At 46.1% G+C, this 20,909-nt stretch overlaps 1 protein-coding gene across 5 annotated transcripts in view; it reads left to right on the plus strand.

The window, feature by feature from the left end:
* Positions 1-20,909, plus strand: part of TNFAIP8 (TNF alpha induced protein 8) — a 113,236-nt gene that overhangs the window by 63,085 nt on the left and 29,242 nt on the right. The window contains exon 2 of one of the 5 annotated variants that reach the window (XM_038551881.1): positions 9,606-9,665. The exons of 3 other annotated variants lie outside the window; for them this stretch is intronic. In XM_038551881.1, the coding sequence (XP_038407809.1) occupies positions 9,611-9,665 (55 nt within the window). In that variant the 5' untranslated portion in view covers positions 9,606-9,610. Of the gene's footprint in view, positions 1-9,605; positions 9,666-13,328; positions 13,499-20,909 lie in introns of those variants that run through there. One more of the 5 variants, XM_038551880.1, reaches the window with a different exon arrangement.

Here is a 20,909-nt window from a genome sequence, read left to right on the forward strand (position 1 = left end):
AGAGCCTCCCAGTCACCGTTGCTGCCTGACCTCTCTCACTGCTCTATAACCCTCTTCCGTGGGAGCATATGCTGTTTGCTTTGAAATAAAATTATTGGTGTTCTGCTCACTCGGAGACTGTAGACAAAAGTAGCACAAAATGAGATCAGAAGACCCACATTCCAGTCTCAGTCCTAGCTCAATGACCTTGGTCCAACCACTTAATGTCTCTGAGCATCTATATCCTCCTCAGAAGCACATGGAGCCAAAAATACCTAAGATTCTTTCCATGAGGATTTTTAATGAGGATCAATGCGATGTATGCAGAAACACTTCAAGAAGTAGAAAATACCACTTTGCTGAGATGTTGTAAATTAGAGATGTGTTCCATAATGTGCCTAGCACGCAGTAGGTGCTTGATAAACTATACCTGAGGCCAGGAAGACAGCTGAATATAAACATAAACATCATTCGATTCCAAACTGGACTGCTGGTTCAGAATTTGGGGCAATGGCCAAGTAGAATATTGTTTCCTTCCTCTGGCCCAGATAATGGGATATATGGGACACCCAGGGTTCTGCCTTTTTACATTCAAAGGTTAATCTCATCCATTAAGCAAACAGATGACAAAATTAAGTACATATTATGCAACAACGAATCCCAAATTGGCTTTAGAAAACACAGCAGATGATAAACACAAACAGCCCCTGAGGGGAAGCTCATTCCTAAGAGAGTGGGCTAATAGAATGTTTATTGCCCAAGAGGAGCTCATGCTTTGTGTAAAGAGGTGCCTGGAATTCCCATCTGGGATTTATTAGTGTATATATTCAGGTGGCCCTGTGCTTTAGTTCTTCACCTAAAGGAAACAAAAACTCCCATTCTGAGGATGGCGAGGTCACTGCCCTTTGAATGTGGGCAGCTGCTGCCAGTACCTTGCTGGCCCTGGAAATTCCATCCACCAAACTGGGAATTCTGTTCAGTCTCGCTCATTAGTGGTGGATCCATCTAACTGGGGTGGATTTGATAGATGGCTGGCAAGGCTGCCTCTGTAAAGATAAGCACAGACTTAGACTCCAGAGGCTTCTACTGGGGATGTTTGCCTTTGCTCGTCACTCTGTGTTTATGAAGATGTTAAAAGGAAGTGCGTCCATTCTGTGCCTGTTGTAAAACAGAAGGTTTGCAGCTGTCAGAGTTATTTTCTTCTTGGCTCTTTATCTGATGGGCTTTTTTGTAAACCTGACAGATTTATGGATTGTTGCAGATCACCAGCGTCAGCCCTTCAGATGTAATGCAAATTTTCTTCTCTTGCTTCTTTCTTTGAAGATAACAGATATTTATGTACACATTTCCTTGTAATGTACTTTTGGGGTAAGGGGAAATTAAAATTGTTAGTACACGTTGTCATAATTCAGGATTACGAACTGATTAGATGATGTTTTATTAGTGCTATAGTGCCTTCCAAGCGTCCAACGTGTTCTCCTCCTTAAAAAGGAGGAGGAAAAACCCACAAAGTATAATCGTGTTTTAAGCAGCTTACAAATCTGCCTCACAAGACAACAAACATCAGGATGATTGACTTTAAGCATAGTAGACGTTCACTCCGGAAGTGTAGGTTTGTTGTGGGCTTTACTAGGCTTTCTGGAGGAATTGAGACCTGAGCAAGATTATAGCAGGGGTTCAGAAAAAAACAAAAAGAGAGCAGCATAGTAGGAAAAATAGACGGGCAGCAACAGCTCCTCCCATGGCGTGGCTGGTGGCTGTGCAAGGTGTCATGGTTCACTGTCATGTTTGTTTCCAGTGAATGAAAACAAGTGTTGAAGTTTCTGAATGAGTACTTTTCAGAGCATTCATTTCTACTTGGGGGGTGGGGTGCACATGCATGGTTTGGCCCCTGGTGGGAGCGTGCATGTGCACTTTGCCGCCTCGGCCTTCTGTGGGAGAGGCTGGTACTCCAGCTGGCATCCTGAGCACGTCGCTCGCAGCCTGCCTATCTTGGTGTCTTCCTGGGTGCAGAGACTCAGGCAGCCAGAAGTTGTGGCAGGTACAGATTTACTCTATTTTCAGCCTCTGTGGGCATTTGAGGGGTCTACCTCCTGGTCTCATTGAATGGAAATCGGCTTATACCCTGTTAGACTCTACCAGCTAGAGATGACAGTTGGAAAGACAGCCTAGGAATGGAGAGAAGGCCTGTCGAGGAAGCATGCTGATGGGGGGACATAGTGAGATTGGAAATTAAGGCAGACACAGGGCCTAAGTCAGAGACAGTGGCAGGATTCTAGCCACTGTTGCCTAAGCGAGAAATAATTAAATATGGTGAAGAAAATCAAGATGCTGTGGGTATGTGTCACACTGCTGCTGCTGGTGGTGTTGGGGGTGTGTGGTGTGTCTGTGCCCTCACATGGAAGGATACTCCTGGACAGGGAGTGAACGTAGGAGCCATCTAGGACAGGCCCCCGTGGCAGCTGGAAACATGTAGACAAGAGCAAAGGTTTCCCAACATGCTTCACTTAGGGACCCCTTAGTGTCTCTGTTTTTGTTTTGTTTTGTTTTCACATCATTTTCCTAGACACCAGGAATACCTAACAGTTTCATTTGTTGGGTGTGTAGGTCTATATAACTTACTATGTATTTCTGTATTGGTCACTTGGTACCATTTGGAACACATCATACATATAAATTGAAAGATTAAAAACCATGCTTTTATTTCATTCTTCACCACAGTGACTCCCAGAATGTGTACCCCTGTTGGGCCTTGCATGGTTCAGCCAGGATCCAATCAGGAGACATGATAATTGGAACAGGAAAGCTTAATATAAATAAATATGAATTGGCCATATGGTAGGTGGCTCCTCAAAAGACTAATAATAGAAAATTACTATATAGAGATGCCTGGGTGGCTCAGTAGTTGAGCATCTGCCTTTGGCTCACATTGTGATCCTGGGGTCCTGGGATCAAGTCCTGTGTCAGGCTCCCCATAGGGAGCCTGCTTCTCCCTCTGCCTATGTCTATGCCTCTCTCTGTGTCTCTCATGAATAAATAAAAATCTTTTTGAAAAAGAGAGCATTACTATATAGCTAGCAATTCCACTTCTGGGAATGTTCCCAAAAGAACTGCAATTTCACAAACTCATGTTTATTCCCAATAGCCAGAAGGTGGTAGTAACCCAGTTGCCCATTGAATGGTCCATGAATGAATGGACAAACAGAATGGTATCTCCATGCAATAGAATATCATTCAGTCTTAAAAAGGTAGGAAATTCTGGCACAAGCAACAACATGGATGAAACTTTTGGGACTTTATGTTAAGTGAAATATGCCCATCACAAAAAAAAGACAAATACTCTATTTCCACTTACGTGAGATGTCTTTGGTAGTCATATTCAGAAACAGAAAATAGAAAGGTGGTTGCCAGAGACTGAGGGGAGTAGAGGTTAGAAAGGTAGTGTTTAATGGGTACAGAGTTTCAGTTTTGCAAGATGAAAGGGTTCTGGAAATGGGTGGTGGTAAGGATTGCACAATAATGTAAAGGTGCTTAGTACAGTTGAACTGTACCCTTATTTTTTTAATAAATTTATTTTTGATTGGTGTTCAATTTGCCAACATATAGAATAACACCCAGTGCTCATCCCATCAAGTGCCCCCCTCAGTGCCCATCACCCAGTCACCCTCACCCCCCGCCCACATCCCCTTCCACCACCCCTAGTTTCCCAGAGTTAGGAGTCTCTCATGTTCTGTCTCCCTCTCTGAAATGTCAGAACTGTACCCTTAAAAATGATTAAGATGGGCAGCCCCGGTGGCCCAGTGGTTTAGCGCCACCTTCAACCTGGGGCGTGATCCTGGAGACCCAGATCAAGTCCCACATCAGGCTCCCTGCATGGAGCCTGCATCTCCCTCTACCTGTGTCTCTGCCTCTCTCTCTCTCTCTCTCTCTCTCTCTCTCTCTGTGTGTGTGTCTGCCATGAATAAATAAATAAAATCTTTAAAAAAAATGATTAAGATGGTAAATTTAATGTGATGTGTGTTTTACCACAACTAATAATAATAAAAAAGAAAGCAATTAAAAGAAACACTAACTTTAATAAGGACTATCTAGCAAGTGAAGAGAATTGTAAATAATAGAGGCATAGCTAGTGTAAGGAGCAACCGCATACCTTGGGTTCAAGGTAGAGCACCAAGCATGAGTTTCCCCCATTTCACGCCTGACCTTGAAGGAGAAAGAATGGCTAGCCACGGCTCCTTGGATGGCAGAGAAGTCACTGTAGTGCCAGGCTGGTAGAACTTGCTGGAAATCCACCCGCTAGGATGCTCAGGAAATCTGTTTATGGGGAGGTTTCTCGAAGGAGCACACCAGCACCAGGGAGGGAAAGTTTTTCTTCCTGTAATGTCTCTGCACTGCATCCCACTGACAAAGCTTAGAATTGTACTGGCTGGCAAGAGAGAAGAAGTACTCAAAGTCCCGTCTTTCTTTTCTCAGAGCAGGTGATGAAGGGTGCATTTGGGGCTGTCAGGCAATAAACGGATCACTGGCCAACTCACAACTTCTCAAACCTTGAAATCGGATTGGCTCTCACTACCCTAATTTCCTGCCTTATGTACTTTTTAATATAATACTTGCTTTTTATCACAGCAACTGCCAACAGCCTAGCTTGGCAAAGAAATGATGTCATTAAAAGAAATGTAGCACAATCTAATGTTACGCTGTGAACTTGCTCAAAGTAGTAGTTCATACAGTTTCTGAGAGATGTTGAATAATGCTTTGTTTTCTTCGAAAATTTAAAATATCCTCCAACACCCCATCCCCACCCCCGTGTGCTTACCATAGTGCCCATGGCATACAATTTGGGGATCTCAGGGCTCAAATTATGAGTCTGTTTCAACAACTCTGATCACACCACTGTAATATATGACAATTTAAGGTGCTAGTTTGGGGTAAGAGGACAGAAGAGTCATGTGTAAAATCAGGACTGTCTGGGGTAATATTATTTTTGAAAGCTTCTTAGGAAGTGACCAGATTTGAGAACAACATATCACTTGCCAGTAAGTATAAGACTTACTATCTAAGTGTTTCCTCTACCATTGGAATGGGTTGCTAGATGAAATAGTTGGCTTGTCTTTGGAGGCACTTTGATGTGAAAAGACATACATAGTCTTAGATACAGCCTTAAATACACCTTGAGTGCATGAGATGCTCACAGTGTGAGGAGGCCATACAGAGACGAGAGTCAGGGAGGGACCAGTCAATACACAGCTTTGTTTCAGGCTCACCCCTCAGCATAAACTTATTCCGTGGAATGGTGGGCAGATGCATTTAGGTGGTTACGTTTTCTCTTGTTCTGTTTTGGGCCGATTGTACATAGTTGCAATTGAGGAAGTTAAATGGCATATAATGGTACTTTGCTGAATTCAGTAAACTTCTGCTGGAATAGATTTCAGATTATGAAATGTTAGGGGTTTTAGCTCTCTTCTGTTTCTGCTGGGAAACGTATGGGCTTCACAAGACCTTTTCTCGTTAGACAGGCACCCTGTTTATGTTAGCAGTTTCTCAGAAAAGATATTTATTTTGGTGATGTCTCCAACTTGGTGAATCTTAATGATTACATATTTCTATAGCTCTTCTTTAAGGAGAAACTGAATAGCTAAAGTTTTGCAACCTGATCTGTTCAAATGGAAAAACTGACCCGGGCCTTTCAATGTTACCTGCGAAACAGCCCCCCCACCCCCCACCCCCCCAGCTCTTTCCCCTGAAACCAACCCTGTTTGGATAAGTTCTGCTTTGGTTCACATTTTTACCACCTGCTGAGTCTGTCTGTTGGGTTTCAGCCCTGGTTGCTTTCACCTGGCAAGCCTGTCCAGCCCGGGAGCTCCACCTACCAGGCTTTTCTGTCTCTTAACGGTGACTAGTTGGCACAGATGTTAATTTAATAGCCATTCTACCAGTGTCAGAAACTCAAATGTCAGAATAAAATTATGACAGCTTGGAGAGGATTAGACTTTCAAACGGATCTCCGGCCAGGAGCCTGTGTATGGTCCAAATTCCACATATGAAGCACTAGTTTGGTTTCCTTGTGGATTTCACATTTTGTTCAGAAACGAGAATAAAGCTTCTTAATTCCTCAGATGCAATCAAGTAGGGCCAGCTACCCAACCTGTCTTGGCATCGTTTTCTATGGCCTTAGAGGGAGCACATGGAAGAGAAAAGAGATGAGAAGAGAAGAGAAAAGCCACTCATCCAGAGTGGCTTGCTTCTGAATTCTTCACCATAACCAGTAACAGATGTGTGGCTGGCACTGGAAAATTGCATAAGTGTCTCCACATTGCATTCAACTGCAGTCCATTATAGACAGTATGAGGAAGATCCCCCCTGGGTTGTTAAAAAAGACAATGTAGTTTAAAAACCTGTGTTTTGGGGGGCACCTGGGTGGCTGAGTCAGTTAAGCAACCAACTTTTGATTTCAGCTCAGGTCATGATCTGGGGGTCATGAGATTAAGTCCCGTGTCAGGCTCTGCACTGAGCATGGAGCCTGCTTGGTATTCTCTGCTCCTCCTCTACTTGCTCTCTCTTTCTCTCTCTCTCAAATGGACAAACAAAATAATCTATGTTTCTCTTCTTACTGCTCTTTTTTTAAAGATTGTATTTATTTATTCATGATAGACACAGAAAAATAGGCAGATATAGGCAGAGGGAGAAGCAGGCTCCATGCAGGGAGCCCAATACGGGACTTGATCCCTGGACCCTGAGACCACAACCTGAGCCAAAGCAGACGCTCAACCACTGAGCCACTCAGGCACCCCTCTTCAGACTTCTCTTGAATTGCAGTTTACTATAAGGAGGAGCTTCCTACTGATCAGAAAGGAGATGAGGCTCTTAAAGGAGTGAATCTTTGCCTAGAGGTGAGCAAGGAGGGTCTGGGTGAATGCTTACTGCTTGGGATGTGGGTAAGAGATCGCTTCATCAGCCAGCTAGAGGATTAGAGGGGTGAGCTCTAAGGTTACCTCCAAGTGGTACTTTCTGGGACTATGGTTGTTGATCCCTTTTTCCTCCTGCTGCTTTTCTGGAGGAAAGCCACGGATTCAGGGGTCCGATGTGACACGGTGCTTCCAGGCTCAGCCTCACTCCTGCCCTACTTCCCCTGGTGAGTCCCTTTAGGAACTCCTCTCATGTTATCCCTGTGCTGGCCCCATGAATCTGGACACAATACAGAAGCTGAGCCCTTCTATGTTCATGTTCTGTTGCTGGACCACACACATTAGATCACCATTCCTATCTGGAGTGTCTAGGGCCAGCACTGAGAGCTTCCAAATACATGTTCCACAATCTAAGACAACATGGTCTCATTCATGAAAGTATTTGGGAAAGAGTCAAAGGGGGATTGTAGAGTTTTCAGTGCTTTGTCACATTCTTGCCTCATTTCTTGCCTATTGTTTCTCCTCTGTTAAATAAATGGCATGCACTGGGCCCCATTTTATAGATGGGCAAACAGAGAGGTTCAATGGCTTGTCCCTTTAAAAAAAGGTTTTTAGGGAATCCCTGGGTGGCTCAGCGGTTTAGCACCTGCCTTCAGCCCAGTGCGTGGTCCTGGAGTCCCGGGATCGAGTCCCACGTCAGGATCCCTGCATAGAGCCTGCTTCTCCCTCTGCCTGTGTCTCTGTCTCTCTCTCTTTCTCTGTTTGTCTTTCATGAATAAATAAATAAATAAAATCTTTTAAAAAATGTTTTTAAAGAATTTATTTATTTATTTGAGAGAGAAGAGCCGGGGGGTGGGGGTTTGTGTAGAGGGGGAAAAGGAAAGAGAGTCTCAAGCAGACTCTGACTGAGCATGGGGCCTGACATGGGGCTAAATGGAGGGCTTGATCTCATGACCCTGAGATCATCATCTGAGCCAAAACCAAGAGTCAGTTGCTTAACCAACTGCACCATCCAGGCACCCCTGGCTTGCCCATATTTAGCAGAAAAGTGAGACGAGAAGGAATAGGAAAAAAACCATCCTAATGCACAGGAGGCAGTGCTTCTGGGTTTATGGTGATCTGGCCCAGGTCTCCCACACCGAGCCTGGTGTTCTTTTCCCTACTCTTGGCAGCCTCATAGCTGAGCGGGTTTAGTTAAGGTCCTGACCAAACTTTTTATTTAAAAAAAAAAAAATGGTAGTGGTTTCATGTAGCTGAATAAATAGAAGCTATTGAACTTATAGTTTATTTAAGCATTGAATATCAGGAATGGAATAACTTTCATTTGAGGCTGATCTAAGCATTCAGACAGCTATTTGAGCAGTCTCTGCTAGCATCCTGGTCAGTTCAAACTCTGGAAACCTCCCAATGTAGCAGTCTTTGAGTTACCCTTCTAAAAAATAAAGAGCTTGAATTTTACATGAGTACTTTCACAGAGTAAGAAAGTCTAGATATAGGACCCAGGAAGCCTAGACTGCATTTACTGCAGTCTGAAGAACACTATTACTTAGTTTTGTGATCTTGAGCAACTCATATAACCTCCTTTTCTTGAATGACATATCCGTAAAGTGGGTATAATGACCCAAGGGAGATAACTAGGGAGTCTGAATAAAATCTTCTTTTTTTAATCTTATTTTTTATTTTGTTTAAAGATTTATTTATTTATTCATGAGAGACACAGACTAAGAGAGAGAGAGAGAGAGGCGAGACACAGGCAGAGGGACTCGATCGGGGATCCTGGGATCATGACCTGAGCCAAAGGCAGGTGCCCAACCGCTGAACCACCCAAGCATCCTTCTTTCTTTCTTTCTTTCTTTCTTTCTTTCTTTCTTTCTTTCTTTCTTTCTTTCTTTCTTTCTTTCTTTCTTTCTTTCTTCTTTCTTTCTTTCTTTCTTTCTTTCTTTCTTTCTTTCTTTCTTCTTCTTCTTCTTCTTCTTCTTCTTCTTCTTCTTCTTCTTTTTTAAATTAAAATCTATGTGAATGCAAGGCATCATTGCTAAGTATTGTAAAAGAAAGACCATGCATCATACATTCTTCAGGTCATATTTTCAGGCTTGATTTTGAGTGTGTGTGTGCATGTATGTGCATTGAAATCATCTGCTGAACATTTTTTAGCAAGGAAGGAAGATTTCTTAGAAGAAAAATAACACAAATGATGAAAAGCCGAGGCAACAAGTATATCGGAGATGTACTGTTGTCTCTACATGTGCTCACCCCAGATGTCAGCACTTCTTCCCAGCCTCTCAGAATTATACACTCACACAGCCAGAGCATTAGTGTGGATGCAGGAGAAGGTGGTATCACCGGGATAGAATGAGAGGGGTTACCTGTAACAAACTTCAAACTCCCCGGGAGGGCCCTGGGAGGCAGCTTTCCCCCTCCTCCATGGCCACACTTAATCTCAGTGGGTCTTTCCTGATTCACAGCAGCTCTGTGTCCCGCCCCCACTCCTCACTCCCCACCCCCCAGCCTCATTCAGTATCCAGCAATGCATGAGCATCGGGGTGCTTGGCCTCCTGAGAAGGTACATAAGTGACCTCTGTTCTCTTCTGAGTGTCCTTATCTCTATTTCTGGTAAATAAAAATGTCCTTAAGGCAAGAAGAGCAAGATCACCAAGGCCGGGTGGGGAGCAGGGAGGGCTCTGGAGAGACACCCATGTAGCCTCACCTCTTTTTCGGAAGGTAAAATGCAGAAGAGTCTGAGAAGGATAAGAAGGACGCAAAGCCTGAAGCTCCAACCAGGTGAGACCAAGAACACAGACCTTTCCCATATGGGAGGAGAGAGATGGAAAGCCAGCTGTATGTATTGATCATGGAAGTCTTCCAAAGACTTTCGAGGGTGTGGACGTAAGTAATACAAGAAAAGTTGAGGAAAGCCTCAAGTCAAATAGAAGAAAGCCACTTTTTATGCTAAGTAGACAACTTTTGTTTCTGACCTAAAATGTCATATGTAACTGTTCAACCTCTTGTCGGCAGGGTAGAAATAAAAAATGTTAATACAATGCATGTTGTTATGACCTGACATTCCTGTGACCTGGGAATGTAGGTCTGGTTAATTTAGTATTTTTCACTGCAGAGAATTTACATTGTTGAAAGTGACTAGAGTTTGATACCTCCTGAATAAACCTCAAATTCTGCTGTTCTCATTTGTGTGAGTCTGAACACTTGCTGACCTGGCTAGCTCTGAGCAAAAGACCCCAAAATCCAGGCTTTTTTTTTTCTTTAAAAAAAGCAAACAAAAAAACAAGAGCTTTTTTGTGTGGTATAATTTAAGAGGAGATTTTTCTGCTGCTCTGTGATAAAATTCAATTAAGAGATGGTATTAATAAACCTCTATTAGAATCAAGGTCACTTGGAAGGTTGGATTATTTAGATCTGTGGTCGAGATTACCAAAATTACACCAGTAATCCAGGTGAGCAGGACGCATTGACACGAAATACCTATACACAGTTGATAATGCCTGAATGAATGAAAAAAAATGTCAGAATCTTAGCTGGCATTTTACGTCTCCCACCTTGGCACAGAACTGGGAAGACCCAATGTTAGACATGAGTAGAAGTTTAAGGTAGTGTATAAATGCCACATGGTATTCACTGACAAAGTGTTGCTGACTTAATTGCTATTTTGTATCAGGTGGTCTATAATGATTGTTGGTGTGACTTCTAAGCATGTTGCCACCCTATAGCATGTTGGAGTATTTCTTAAATTTTCGTGAGTGATCAGATTCCGTGTACAGGAGGTTAATCGTTATGAAGTATTGGAGCATTAGTCTCTGGGGGCTGAAAAGTGACTAATCGCCTTTGGAACAAAAGAAGAACAAAATCAAGATGAAGTGACTGCCTGAGCATATACCAGAAGTGACAGGGAAGCCCAGGAGAATCAGCTACCCTTTGGCTTCACTTTGCAGGCTGGGGGCCTGGGGCCTGGGGCATGTTGTGTGCCCAAGGTTATACTGCTGGCCTAGGAGCATCCTTGTCCATATACAGTCTCTTAAAATAAGCTGAGCATTCCTCGCTCTTGAGCTAGATCGGGACATCCTTTGCCAAGATGACTGCTGGATTGCATTTAGATACTAAAGAAGTTTTTTTCCAGGTTTCCTGAGGGTCCCGTGAGTGTTCAAAGATGGAGCTGCTAAAATGACTCTAAGCTGATTATAAGGCTGACCTGGCAGCCTGGGGGCTGTTCATTCAGCAGGCTTTCTCCTTGGCTAACTTGAGCCGGGCTGAAGGCCTTTTTTGTGAACCAGTTGTAAAAACAAGCAGAACGTTAGGGGCATGCATTTTAGCACATCTCATGCAGTTTCTACATCATCGGACTTGCGAAAGGACATTTAATAAATAATTCTGAGGAAGAGGGTGAAAGAAGGGAGTGAAAGTGAGCCCTACCTGTAGTGGGTCGGGCTTGGGATTTGACTCGTCTGAATTTGCATAATCATCACCTTGAAAAAGGTGTTGCAGTCTTAGTGCAAAGATAGCTGAATGGAAGCTGTCTTATCTGTGTGGCACACAGCCCGGCTGACATCCTGGGGGGCTTCTGATGGCCATCCATGGGCATCTGAGCTGTGGAGAGGGAGGGCAAGACCAGATGATGTGTGAGGGGGGATCTCCCAGAACGATTCCCTAGACAGGACCGGAAAGGTCGTTTCTTACTGGTGACTGAGCATTTCTTTGCAAGCAAAATCATCATGTCTCCCTTGTAAGTTGGAGGTTACTGAGTGAAGGTATGCATCTTTGCAGCTGCTGGCCCAGAATGCGTGGCAGAGGGGACCACACAGTTCACCATGACTTTCAGAAGGGTGCACACTCTTACCCTTTTGGTGGTGAGGTCACTTTTCAGGAGGCTCCACAACACTGATATTTTCCAGATGTTTCTCCCCTTCTCTCCATTGGCTAGATTTTCCTCTCATCATCCTGCCCTTTCAGTGAAATTGAGATAAAAGTCTGTTCAGGGTCGTAGGCATGTGAGAATCACTCAGCAATAGGAAGTGATTTAATATCTAGGCCTTATATTAATATTTATAAACACTTTTACTGCTTGTGACTTGCATAAAAACTTTTTCCCTGATGGAACCCAATTTTGAAATAAACCTGAGCATCTTTTACAAAAATTTACTTGAGTGGTGCAGTAGTTTGTAATAATCTGTGTAGTATTTTATGGTTTCCAAATTGCTTCTGGCTTGTATTACCTTATTTCCTACCACGCATAAATCTGTGAAGTAAATACTGTTTTTCATCCTCATATTACATGCGAGGGAAGGGGTTCCCAGAGAGATTAAATAATTTGCTCAAGGTCATAAAGATGATACATGTTAATTCAGGCTCTTTAAATCCAAATCTTTTACGTATTCTTTTCACTAAATTTATACCCGAGTGTCTACTCTTGTTTTGTTTTGTTTTTGCCCATATAAAAATGGGAAATGAGAGAAAAGAAAGCAGCTGGAAAATAAACTTATGGAAAGGATTTTCATGAGTTTCCCACAATTCCTAAATCGACCTTTCGGTGCATTATTGGAGGATCTTTTGGCTTAGACTAATGATAGAACTGATGCTGTGCAAATACCTCCATTAAGTCAGGTACAGCAATGTCACCTCTGGTCCTCGCTCCTCGGAAGTTAAAACCGAAGACGCCCACCTCTCAGCCAGTGGTAAGAGCCGGTGGACCCGACCTGAGGGCAGAACTGCGGTGTCTCCCCGGGCTCCGCATTCCAATCAGCATTTCAAAAACCCGAATACCGGCCTCCCCCTGGGGCAGGGAGGGCAGGGCGCCCTCGGGGGCGAGGACCACCCTGGGGCTCCCTGCCAGCTGCCCCCGCCCCCGGGTGGGGTTGGAGTAAGTGTGCCCGCCCGGGTCGTGCTGAGTCAGCCGCCCTGTGTGCTTTTCCCGTGCAAAGGTGAGGGGCGGGGGCCGCCCCCACTTTCTTCAAAAGGCCCTGCTGCCTGTTGAAACTGGTCCTTCCAGCCGCATCGACCAATATCCACGTTACTCCAGCAAAAATAACGTACAAAGCAGAGCAGCTTCAAAATCATCATCATTATTATTATTGTTGTGTCTTTTTTTTTTAATAGAAGATCCCAGAACAAGGAAAGTTCAGTGCACTCCGGGGAATGTTAACCCGAAGATCCAGAGGCATTTCCTTCCCGCGCGTGTGTTTCTCGGGTCTGGGCGCTGCGGCTGGTCGGTCCTGCCCCCCCGCCCCCGCCCCCGCCCCCGCCCCCGCCCCACCTGCGAGCGCCCGGGCCCCGCCAGCAGCGCCAGGTCGCCTCCGCCCTGCGACGGGCCGGGGCGCGCGGCCCGGGGGCGGACTCCCGCCGCCCAGCTGAGACGCGATTCGTCACTCTTGCAGAACTTTCCCCCTGAAAAAAAAAAAAAAAAAAAAAAATCCCTGCACCAGAACCGGCCCCTCCGCCCCGGGGAGGTTTTGATTTTAGTGGCTTTCCTTCCTTTTATTTTGCGTCGCGCGCGCGCCTGGACCTCGGCGCGAACTCGGGCTGGTCGGAGCGCATGTCCGCGGCCCTCGCCCCTGCAGCCCGCGCCCCCGCCACCATGCAGTGCGAGGCAGACGAGCCCAAGGACGGTATGCCCGATCCCGGGGGGGGGGGGGGGGGGCGTCCTGAGCGGCGCGACTCTGCCCCTCGGCCCGCCCTGGCAGCTCGGGGAGGGCGGAGTTCGCGGCCCCTGTGCCTTGGCACCCGACGCCCTGAGCGAGGCCCGAGGGGTGCGAGTCCGCGCGCCCAGCCAGCCCGCTAAAGGCTGCCTCCTAGATCCATCTGGAAACGGAGGGCTCCCGTGTCGCCTCCTGGAACGCGGAGCGAGCTCTGAAGAGCGCTGCTGCCTGCACCAGGACAGCCCAGAGCGACGCCCCGGAGGAGCCCCCGGAGGAGCCCCGGGAGGAGCCCCGGAGGAGCCCCGGGCGCCCAGCAGCCCCGCAGGAGGGTTTCAGAAACTGGAAACCCGCTGTGTTTCCGGTTAAAGGGGGAAGAAGCTGAGAGAGAGAGAACTGAAAGAGCTTCATTTGGGGAATAGGTTGCTTGGGTTTGGGGTTTTCCTTCTCCCGTTCTCTCTCTGTTCTCCCTTGCCGACTTTTCAGCAGTGAACTCATCCCGTGGGGGGCTTCGGGGGGCGCAGAGATGCGAGGGGCGCCTTGGGCAGCCTGCAGCCGAGGAGCGTTGTCGGCTTCTAACTTTGCCAAAGCAAAGGGTTACATTTACTCCTAACAGAGAACGGGTGACAGGGCTGGAAAGGCTCCAACCCAAACACAATTATACGCTGGTGTTAGTTCAGGGAGTTTATTTGTGTGTGAGTGTTTGTAGGCTTTGTTTCCTGCAACTCTGCGTCTACAAAAGTCCTCTTGTAAGTGGGGGTGGGAGTGGGGATTAGAGTAGGAGCCGAGACTGTGCAGAGTTATGAAAATTCCTGTTCTTTCCAAGGAGCCTCTTGGGAGGCTGGTGAGTTTCGAGTCAATCCCAGGAGCCCCTGGGAGCCTGGGGAGCAGAAAGGACCCCCCCCCCCCTTCCTTCTCCATGTGGTAGGCAGGGGTAGGCGAGATCCCTTGAAGCTTGCCGTCTTCTGTCTTTTACCGCCTCCCCTCCCAAAGTAAAGCTCTGGGTTTCATAATGTAGTCTCTGTGGGCTGCTGTGTACCTTATTATGCCGTATGGGGGGAGAAGTCTGTAAAAGAGGTTTGTTTAATAGAAAATACAAGACTGTTGTGAATGAAAATGACAGCCAGGGGCATTGTTTTTGAACTTGATGGGGAGTTTGGGGGATTAACGTGTCCTTGCTGTAGCCTCTGTCCTTCTGGAGCTACGTGCTGATGGATGCTTTTTTGCTGTCTTTGTAACAACACTTAGGAGTAAATCAAAAGTTGTCCGAGGCAAATAGGACACAGACTGAGAACCCCAAACCTGGTGAACTTTTGTATGGATTACAAGTACCATTTAAATCGGTTTTTTTTTTTTTTCTTTTTTTCTGAGTGTGTTTTTCCTTTCTTCTGGGAAAGAAGGAGCGAGAAGAAGGTGGAAACACAGTGTCCCCCGGTGTATGATATACTCTTCTAGGAATATCCACATTGTTCCCTCCTGCCCAGCTCTGTGGATGTGGAGAGGTCTCTTGATGGTCCCTTCCTACTTGGTCCTCACCTTTCCTCCACGTGCCATCATTTGCACTCTGCAGATCTGCAGCAGTTTATCTAGCTTCTGCCTTTTGCAGAGAGCACAGAATTTAACAAATAATAATGATATGAGATGCCAGAGTTTTAAATTGATGACAGGGGTAGAATATGGAATAGCTCTTCAGGGAGATAGAACAAATGCTTTATTAATAGAATCATTCTGTAACCTCTGCCAGGAAGTGAAGGGTGTGTGTGCGTGCATGTGTATGTGTGTGTGTCCATGTCCTCAGCAGGTCTTGCAAGGCTGGGTGTTAGCTGTGATCTAGATCCCTCTGTTTGGCTACTACCTCTCAGATGTCTATGAAAAGAGCTACACTGTGTAAATCATTATCGGTTACCTTCTCTATCCTTATGTATCCTTTTCCTTCTCCTTAGCTGTTTTTTTTTTTTTCCCTCCTGATGGACTTAAGCATCCCAGTCAGTGTGAGATCACTACAAGCTCTTTACAGTGTCTACATTGCAAGAAAAATTGCCATTGGACACTTCATGCCTGATTGGCTATAGTGGGGTATATTTTTAAGTCATTATTCTGAGCCTCAGTGAAAGACCAGTATACTTTCTTTGGGGTTAAATCTGAAAGAAATTTCAAGTCGACTCAGAAGTCCTCAGAGGCCAACATATTTGTGTATGTGAGTGAACGTGGAAGCCAATGACTGGGGATATTGTTAAGCCATCATAGCTTAGAACGTACTTGACTCTGTGCCAGGAGGGCTGAACCTCCATCCTCAGTCTAGAGCCACCTCCTAAAGAACTGATCTAATTTTGCCCCCTTGCAAATGAGTAGGTGATTGTGCTTGAGTATTAAACAGAGAGAAATCATCCAGGCCTCGCTTCATGACAAGCTGTATGAATTTAAGATTCCAGGCCTGATGTGAATGAGAAAGCAAGAGAAATGAAGTAAGAAACCCACTGTGGTAAAAAGGGGAATGTCACAGGAAGGAGGCTATCACCAGTTTCCAGTGGCTGGCGGCTTCCGGCTTCCTGAGGAGATAGGTCGTTGGCCATATTCTTCACATTTAGTTGCAGACTGTTGAGTAAATTACTTAGTTATGAAGTAGGAAAAAAAAAAAAAAGAGGAATGACAACTAAGATCTCTGAGGGCCTTCCTAGTGCTAAGCATCAAGGGACCACGGGCTCCTTTGCCCCTGTTCTTGTAGTGTTGGTGCCCGGAAGTGAGGAGGCCATCGTTGCTGTTGCCTTAGGCGGAAAGAGCTGTGAGTGAGCTCCTCCTCCACGGCCCACGAGAACATTCCCCCCGCCACCACCTCACGGCCAGGTTCTCTCCTGCCTCCTCACCGGGCCTGCCGTTTCACCAAGAAAACTGTAGCCAGTACACAGCGCCCTCACCTTCCTGCTCCCGGGTGACAGACTCCCGTCGCCCACACGCACCCCCTCCCGGTGTCTGTAGAGCCGGGTCCTTCCCACCGCAGGCGGCCACTCCTTCCACCGGGCGCTCCTCGCCCACCCGTGGGCCCCACGGCTTTCCTGCTCCCCGGCTTTCTGCATGGAGATATGCTCAGCTCCCTACTTCAGGTATTGGCGCTTTGCTGGTCCTCCTGCCCGAAATAGCCTTCTCCCTCCTGTCCCCCGTTCGGTTCCTCACAGGGGCTTTTTCTGAACCTCCAGCCTGAATTAGAATCCCCGCCGACCTCTCTCAGGGCGCCCGTTCTGCTGCTGCTCGGTGCCGGTCAGCGTCTCCTCCGGGCCACAGGCTCTTGAGGGCAGGACCCTGTGTCCTCTCCCTCGCGTCCGGTCCCTCGCCGCAAGTGATCAGAGGTGATCGCTGCCTCTTTAGAAAATGAACGACCGACCTCTGTTCTTTAAAGTATCCTCGACACTCTGTCCAATTTTAGGCATTTATCTCTCCTTTAAATGAATCTTTTAAAAAGATTATTTTCCCCCACGGGTCCTAGTGTCTCAATCCTTGTCACCCCTCATCCCACCAAAATATGTCGTTCTCAACCATTCCACGGAAATCTCCAAAATCACCAGGAACTTCCCAGGTGCTAAAAATCACCAGTGACCCAGCATTCATATTTTGTCCTGTTCTGATCAAACTAGACTTTTTTCTTTTCTTTCTTTTCTTTTTCTTTTCTTTTCTTTTTTCTTTCCTTTTCTTCTCTTTTCTTTTCTTTTCCTTCCCCTCCCTTTCCTTCTCTTTCTTCCTTTCTTTCCTTCTTTCTTTCTCAGCGCTGTGCTAGGAGACCAGGGTTGCTGCACTCCTAAACTCTTTCCTGGGCTCCTATAACATTGACTACAGTGTTCTGCTCTCCTTTCCTTTTTCTAGCTGTTTTCTTTCTTATCTAGACCTCCAGCTGGGGCTTTTCTGAGAACCACCTGTACAGCCAGCTGCCTGGTAAACACCATGCTTTGAATGTCACACAGGAACCTCAAACTCAGCAGGTCTGGATGGAGCCCATCATTCCCTACTCTTCATAACTGTGATCTGCTTTTGGTCTTTCCCCTAAATATATCACTGCTCTCTTTTTGGCTTCCAGACTACACATCTGCAAGGTGTCCTTGACCCTACCCTCTTGTTTATCTGCAGCTGCCATCTGGCAGTTCATCCTCCTCGTTATCTCTTGGATGCATCTTCTTTTCTTCTCCCCTGTCCCAGCCTTTTTGCAAGACCTCGGCATTTGTACCCTGATGGTGACAATAAACACCTCTGTCATCAGGACTCTTGGTTATAAGAAGTGGAAACTGAGTCCTGCTATCATAAGCTGAAAAATGTATTGGAAGCACGTTGCATAGTTCACACATCCACAAAAAGCCTGCAAATTGGCCCCTGAAATGCATCAGGCTTTGGAGCTAAGGCCATACCCGAGAATCACCTAGTTAGGACCTTACCGCACCCCTCTCTGCTGGATTTTTCATTTTTGTCACTCCCGGGACTCTAGATGTGGCTGAACGTTTTTTGGTCATACTGAGCCTTCAGAAATCCCTGAAATCAGCTGATTGGGGAGTGTGAGAAAGTGCACCTGCCGCTGGGGAGAGGAAACTTCTGCTTTCAACTTTGGGAGTGGGAGATAGGAGTCTAACTCCTACCACTTCTTGCAAAAGGAGGGCTCCTCCAGAATCAGGAAGGGAGTTCTGACATGAATCACCAAAACAACAACAAATATCTACTAACCCACTGGGCTTGTCCTGTCCGGCCCTAGTGTTGCCTGTTCATGTCCTCCCTTCTTCCTCAACAAATGCTGTTTCCTTTACTGGGATCACTCTCACGTGGCTCATTATTTTCAACTGGACCCTGTTTGGAGTAGATGCTCTTTGAGGGCATTCCCATAACACCCCATACTTCCCTCCATTGTCCCATATCTTCATGTGTACTGTTCCTGATGTTCTTTTCCGTTGCCTCCACTTCATTGTTGCCTTGATGGCAAGGTTTGTGCATGTTTTATTTCCTGAATCCCTAGCGGCTGACCTTGGGCCTCTCCCATTAGAGAGCCTTAATAAAGCATTATCAAATGAATCGATTTAAAACGAGATTACATGAAATGACGAAAACTTTAGAACCCTGCATCTGGTTTCTAGAGTGCCTTCCAAACCTAAAGGGCTTACCTATTTAGGGTTCCTTAAATTCTCTACTCTTAATGGTAAAGTCAAAACAAGCACATGTGTCTTTGATCTCTGAGGTCAAGGCCCAAGTGGCTTGCCAGCATCTCACATTGCCTGGCAAACTGAAGACACAGTTTTTTAAACTAAAAGGTGTCAAACTCTTCCACATGCCAGATGTGGTGCTAGGCATCTGATTATGTATATTATCCCATTTAATACTTGTATAAAAACGCTTTGGGTTAATTCCACATAACAGTCAAGGAATCTGAACTTCTGAGAGGCTAAAACTTGTGCCTAAAAAGCACAAAGCTAGAAGAAGTGGAATGGAGGCCAACTAACTGTAGAATCTGTGCTTTTGACCCTGACCTGATAGTACCAGGTAATGTCCAAAAGCCACCCTCCCCTGTCCTCAAGCGTGGCACCCAGGGGGATGCTCTCTGTGGTCTTGTGTCTGTCTTTACCCCAGTTTGAGAAACCAGGAGTGGAGAGACCAGGTGTTTGGAGGAGAAAGTGGAGAGCCCAGGCCCCAGCTGTTTCTGTGCCCCTCAGGGGTGGAGGTAGTGAGTATCGGGTGCATCCTGCCACCTCTGATGAGAGGAACTAGGAGATCAGCAGGGCTGGTAGGAGGTGCCTGGAGCCCGCTACAGTGGAAGGGACCCAAGCACCTACAGGACAAGGTAGGGAACCCTCACATTTTTGAGTGGCCAGCTTGAAAACAGAGTGTGGATGTGGTCGCTGCCGTGAAATAAGGTTCATTTCTGTGTGTGTTAGGTTATCACAACTCAGCGACTTTGTAGCACCCGTTGAGTTTCACTTTTCTTTCAAATCGCCAAGGTGTGTGCAACACAAGTAAGTGATTCTCGGCTCACTTCCTTTGTCCTGTCTCCTGATGATGTGTACATTTGTTGGGGATATGCCCAGGCATTTACACACTCAGTTGTAGCCTTCCTTGGTTTGAATATCGTTTAGCAGGTAACTGACCCATTCCCCATCGCCTGTGCAGTGGATTCTCCAGGCTTCAGGACACCTGTGGTGACTCTGCCTCACCATGCTCTGTCTTCGCTGGGGTCCTCACTTCCCTGGTGGGTTTACAGGAAGTCTGTTTGGATCCATCAGCTTGCCAGTCAAGTGTCTGAGGTCAGTCAAATGCCAAGACAGAGGTATGCCTGAGGACTGTGGCCCACGTCCACTGAGCCATCTGGGGGCCTCATGGTCAACATTGCCCCACTTCCGAGGGATGATAACTCCTCAAAGAGACACAAAGTAGAGACTTACACTAGAGAGAATGGGACCAACACCCGGTAGAGCATTTATCATAGAAGAGAGAAGAGTTCAGTTTTTCCCTTGGTGGTTACTTATTCATATCTTCTGGAATCAGAAAGCCCAGTGGGATTACACAAACAACCACACCATGTAGGGTCCTCACTGTCTGAACCTCAGGAGGTGTGGCAGTTTATGTGATTGCATTCCTTGCTATGCATTGCTATACCAGTGCTCTCCCCTTTTCCCTCCCTGCGCCAGCCCTTGCTTTGCAGAGGGAAAGAGGAAAGGCTCTGATGGAATATATAACCCTGGGTGCGGCTGACCTGATGTCACGTATAACGTAGAAGGCACAGCATATGCCCTAAAAGACTGGACTTTGATGTGCTTATGTTTCCTTTTATGTAGTCATTAGCCTTGGAGTGCGGTGTGCTCGCAAGGACTTAAAAGTGGAAAATCCATTTAGAGCTCCATGCCACACTGTCTCCTGCACAGTGGACATCACTGATGACCTGATGCTGCCCCACACACCCAGCTCTGTCGGCTTCAGTACATCTGAGCCTTTTTCTTCCTCACTTCTGAAATTGCCATCAGATTGAATACGCATCATGCCTTTCTTGTCCTCAAATGATGACACCAGTGAACAATCAGAATAACATGGATGATTAAGTTCCCTGTTCCTGGCCTTTGGTAAACCAAGAAAAGGTGGGCAGGTGAAAGAGCACTCGATAGGGCTAGAAAAATCTCAGGACCCAGTGATTCATTTCGGAATAATGCAGAGTCACTAGATCTGCCACAAACCATTTATTTGTCAACATTTCTGTTGGTACGAGAAAGATGCTGACAACTTGGAAAAGAAGGAACATGGTGGTAGACCTCTGTTCATTTAGTGAGCTGTGCCTAAAACGATTAGTGTAAGCTGAATTTTTAAGAAATCAACTCATTATGCCTATCTGTAATGTTTCAGGAAGATCTACAGTAAGAAGACTTTGTAA

Source organism: Canis lupus, chromosome 11, assembly GCF_011100685.1.
Source record: "Canis lupus familiaris isolate Mischka breed German Shepherd chromosome 11, alternate assembly UU_Cfam_GSD_1.0, whole genome shotgun sequence".
Taxonomy (NCBI): Eukaryota; Metazoa; Chordata; class Mammalia; order Carnivora; family Canidae; genus Canis; species Canis lupus.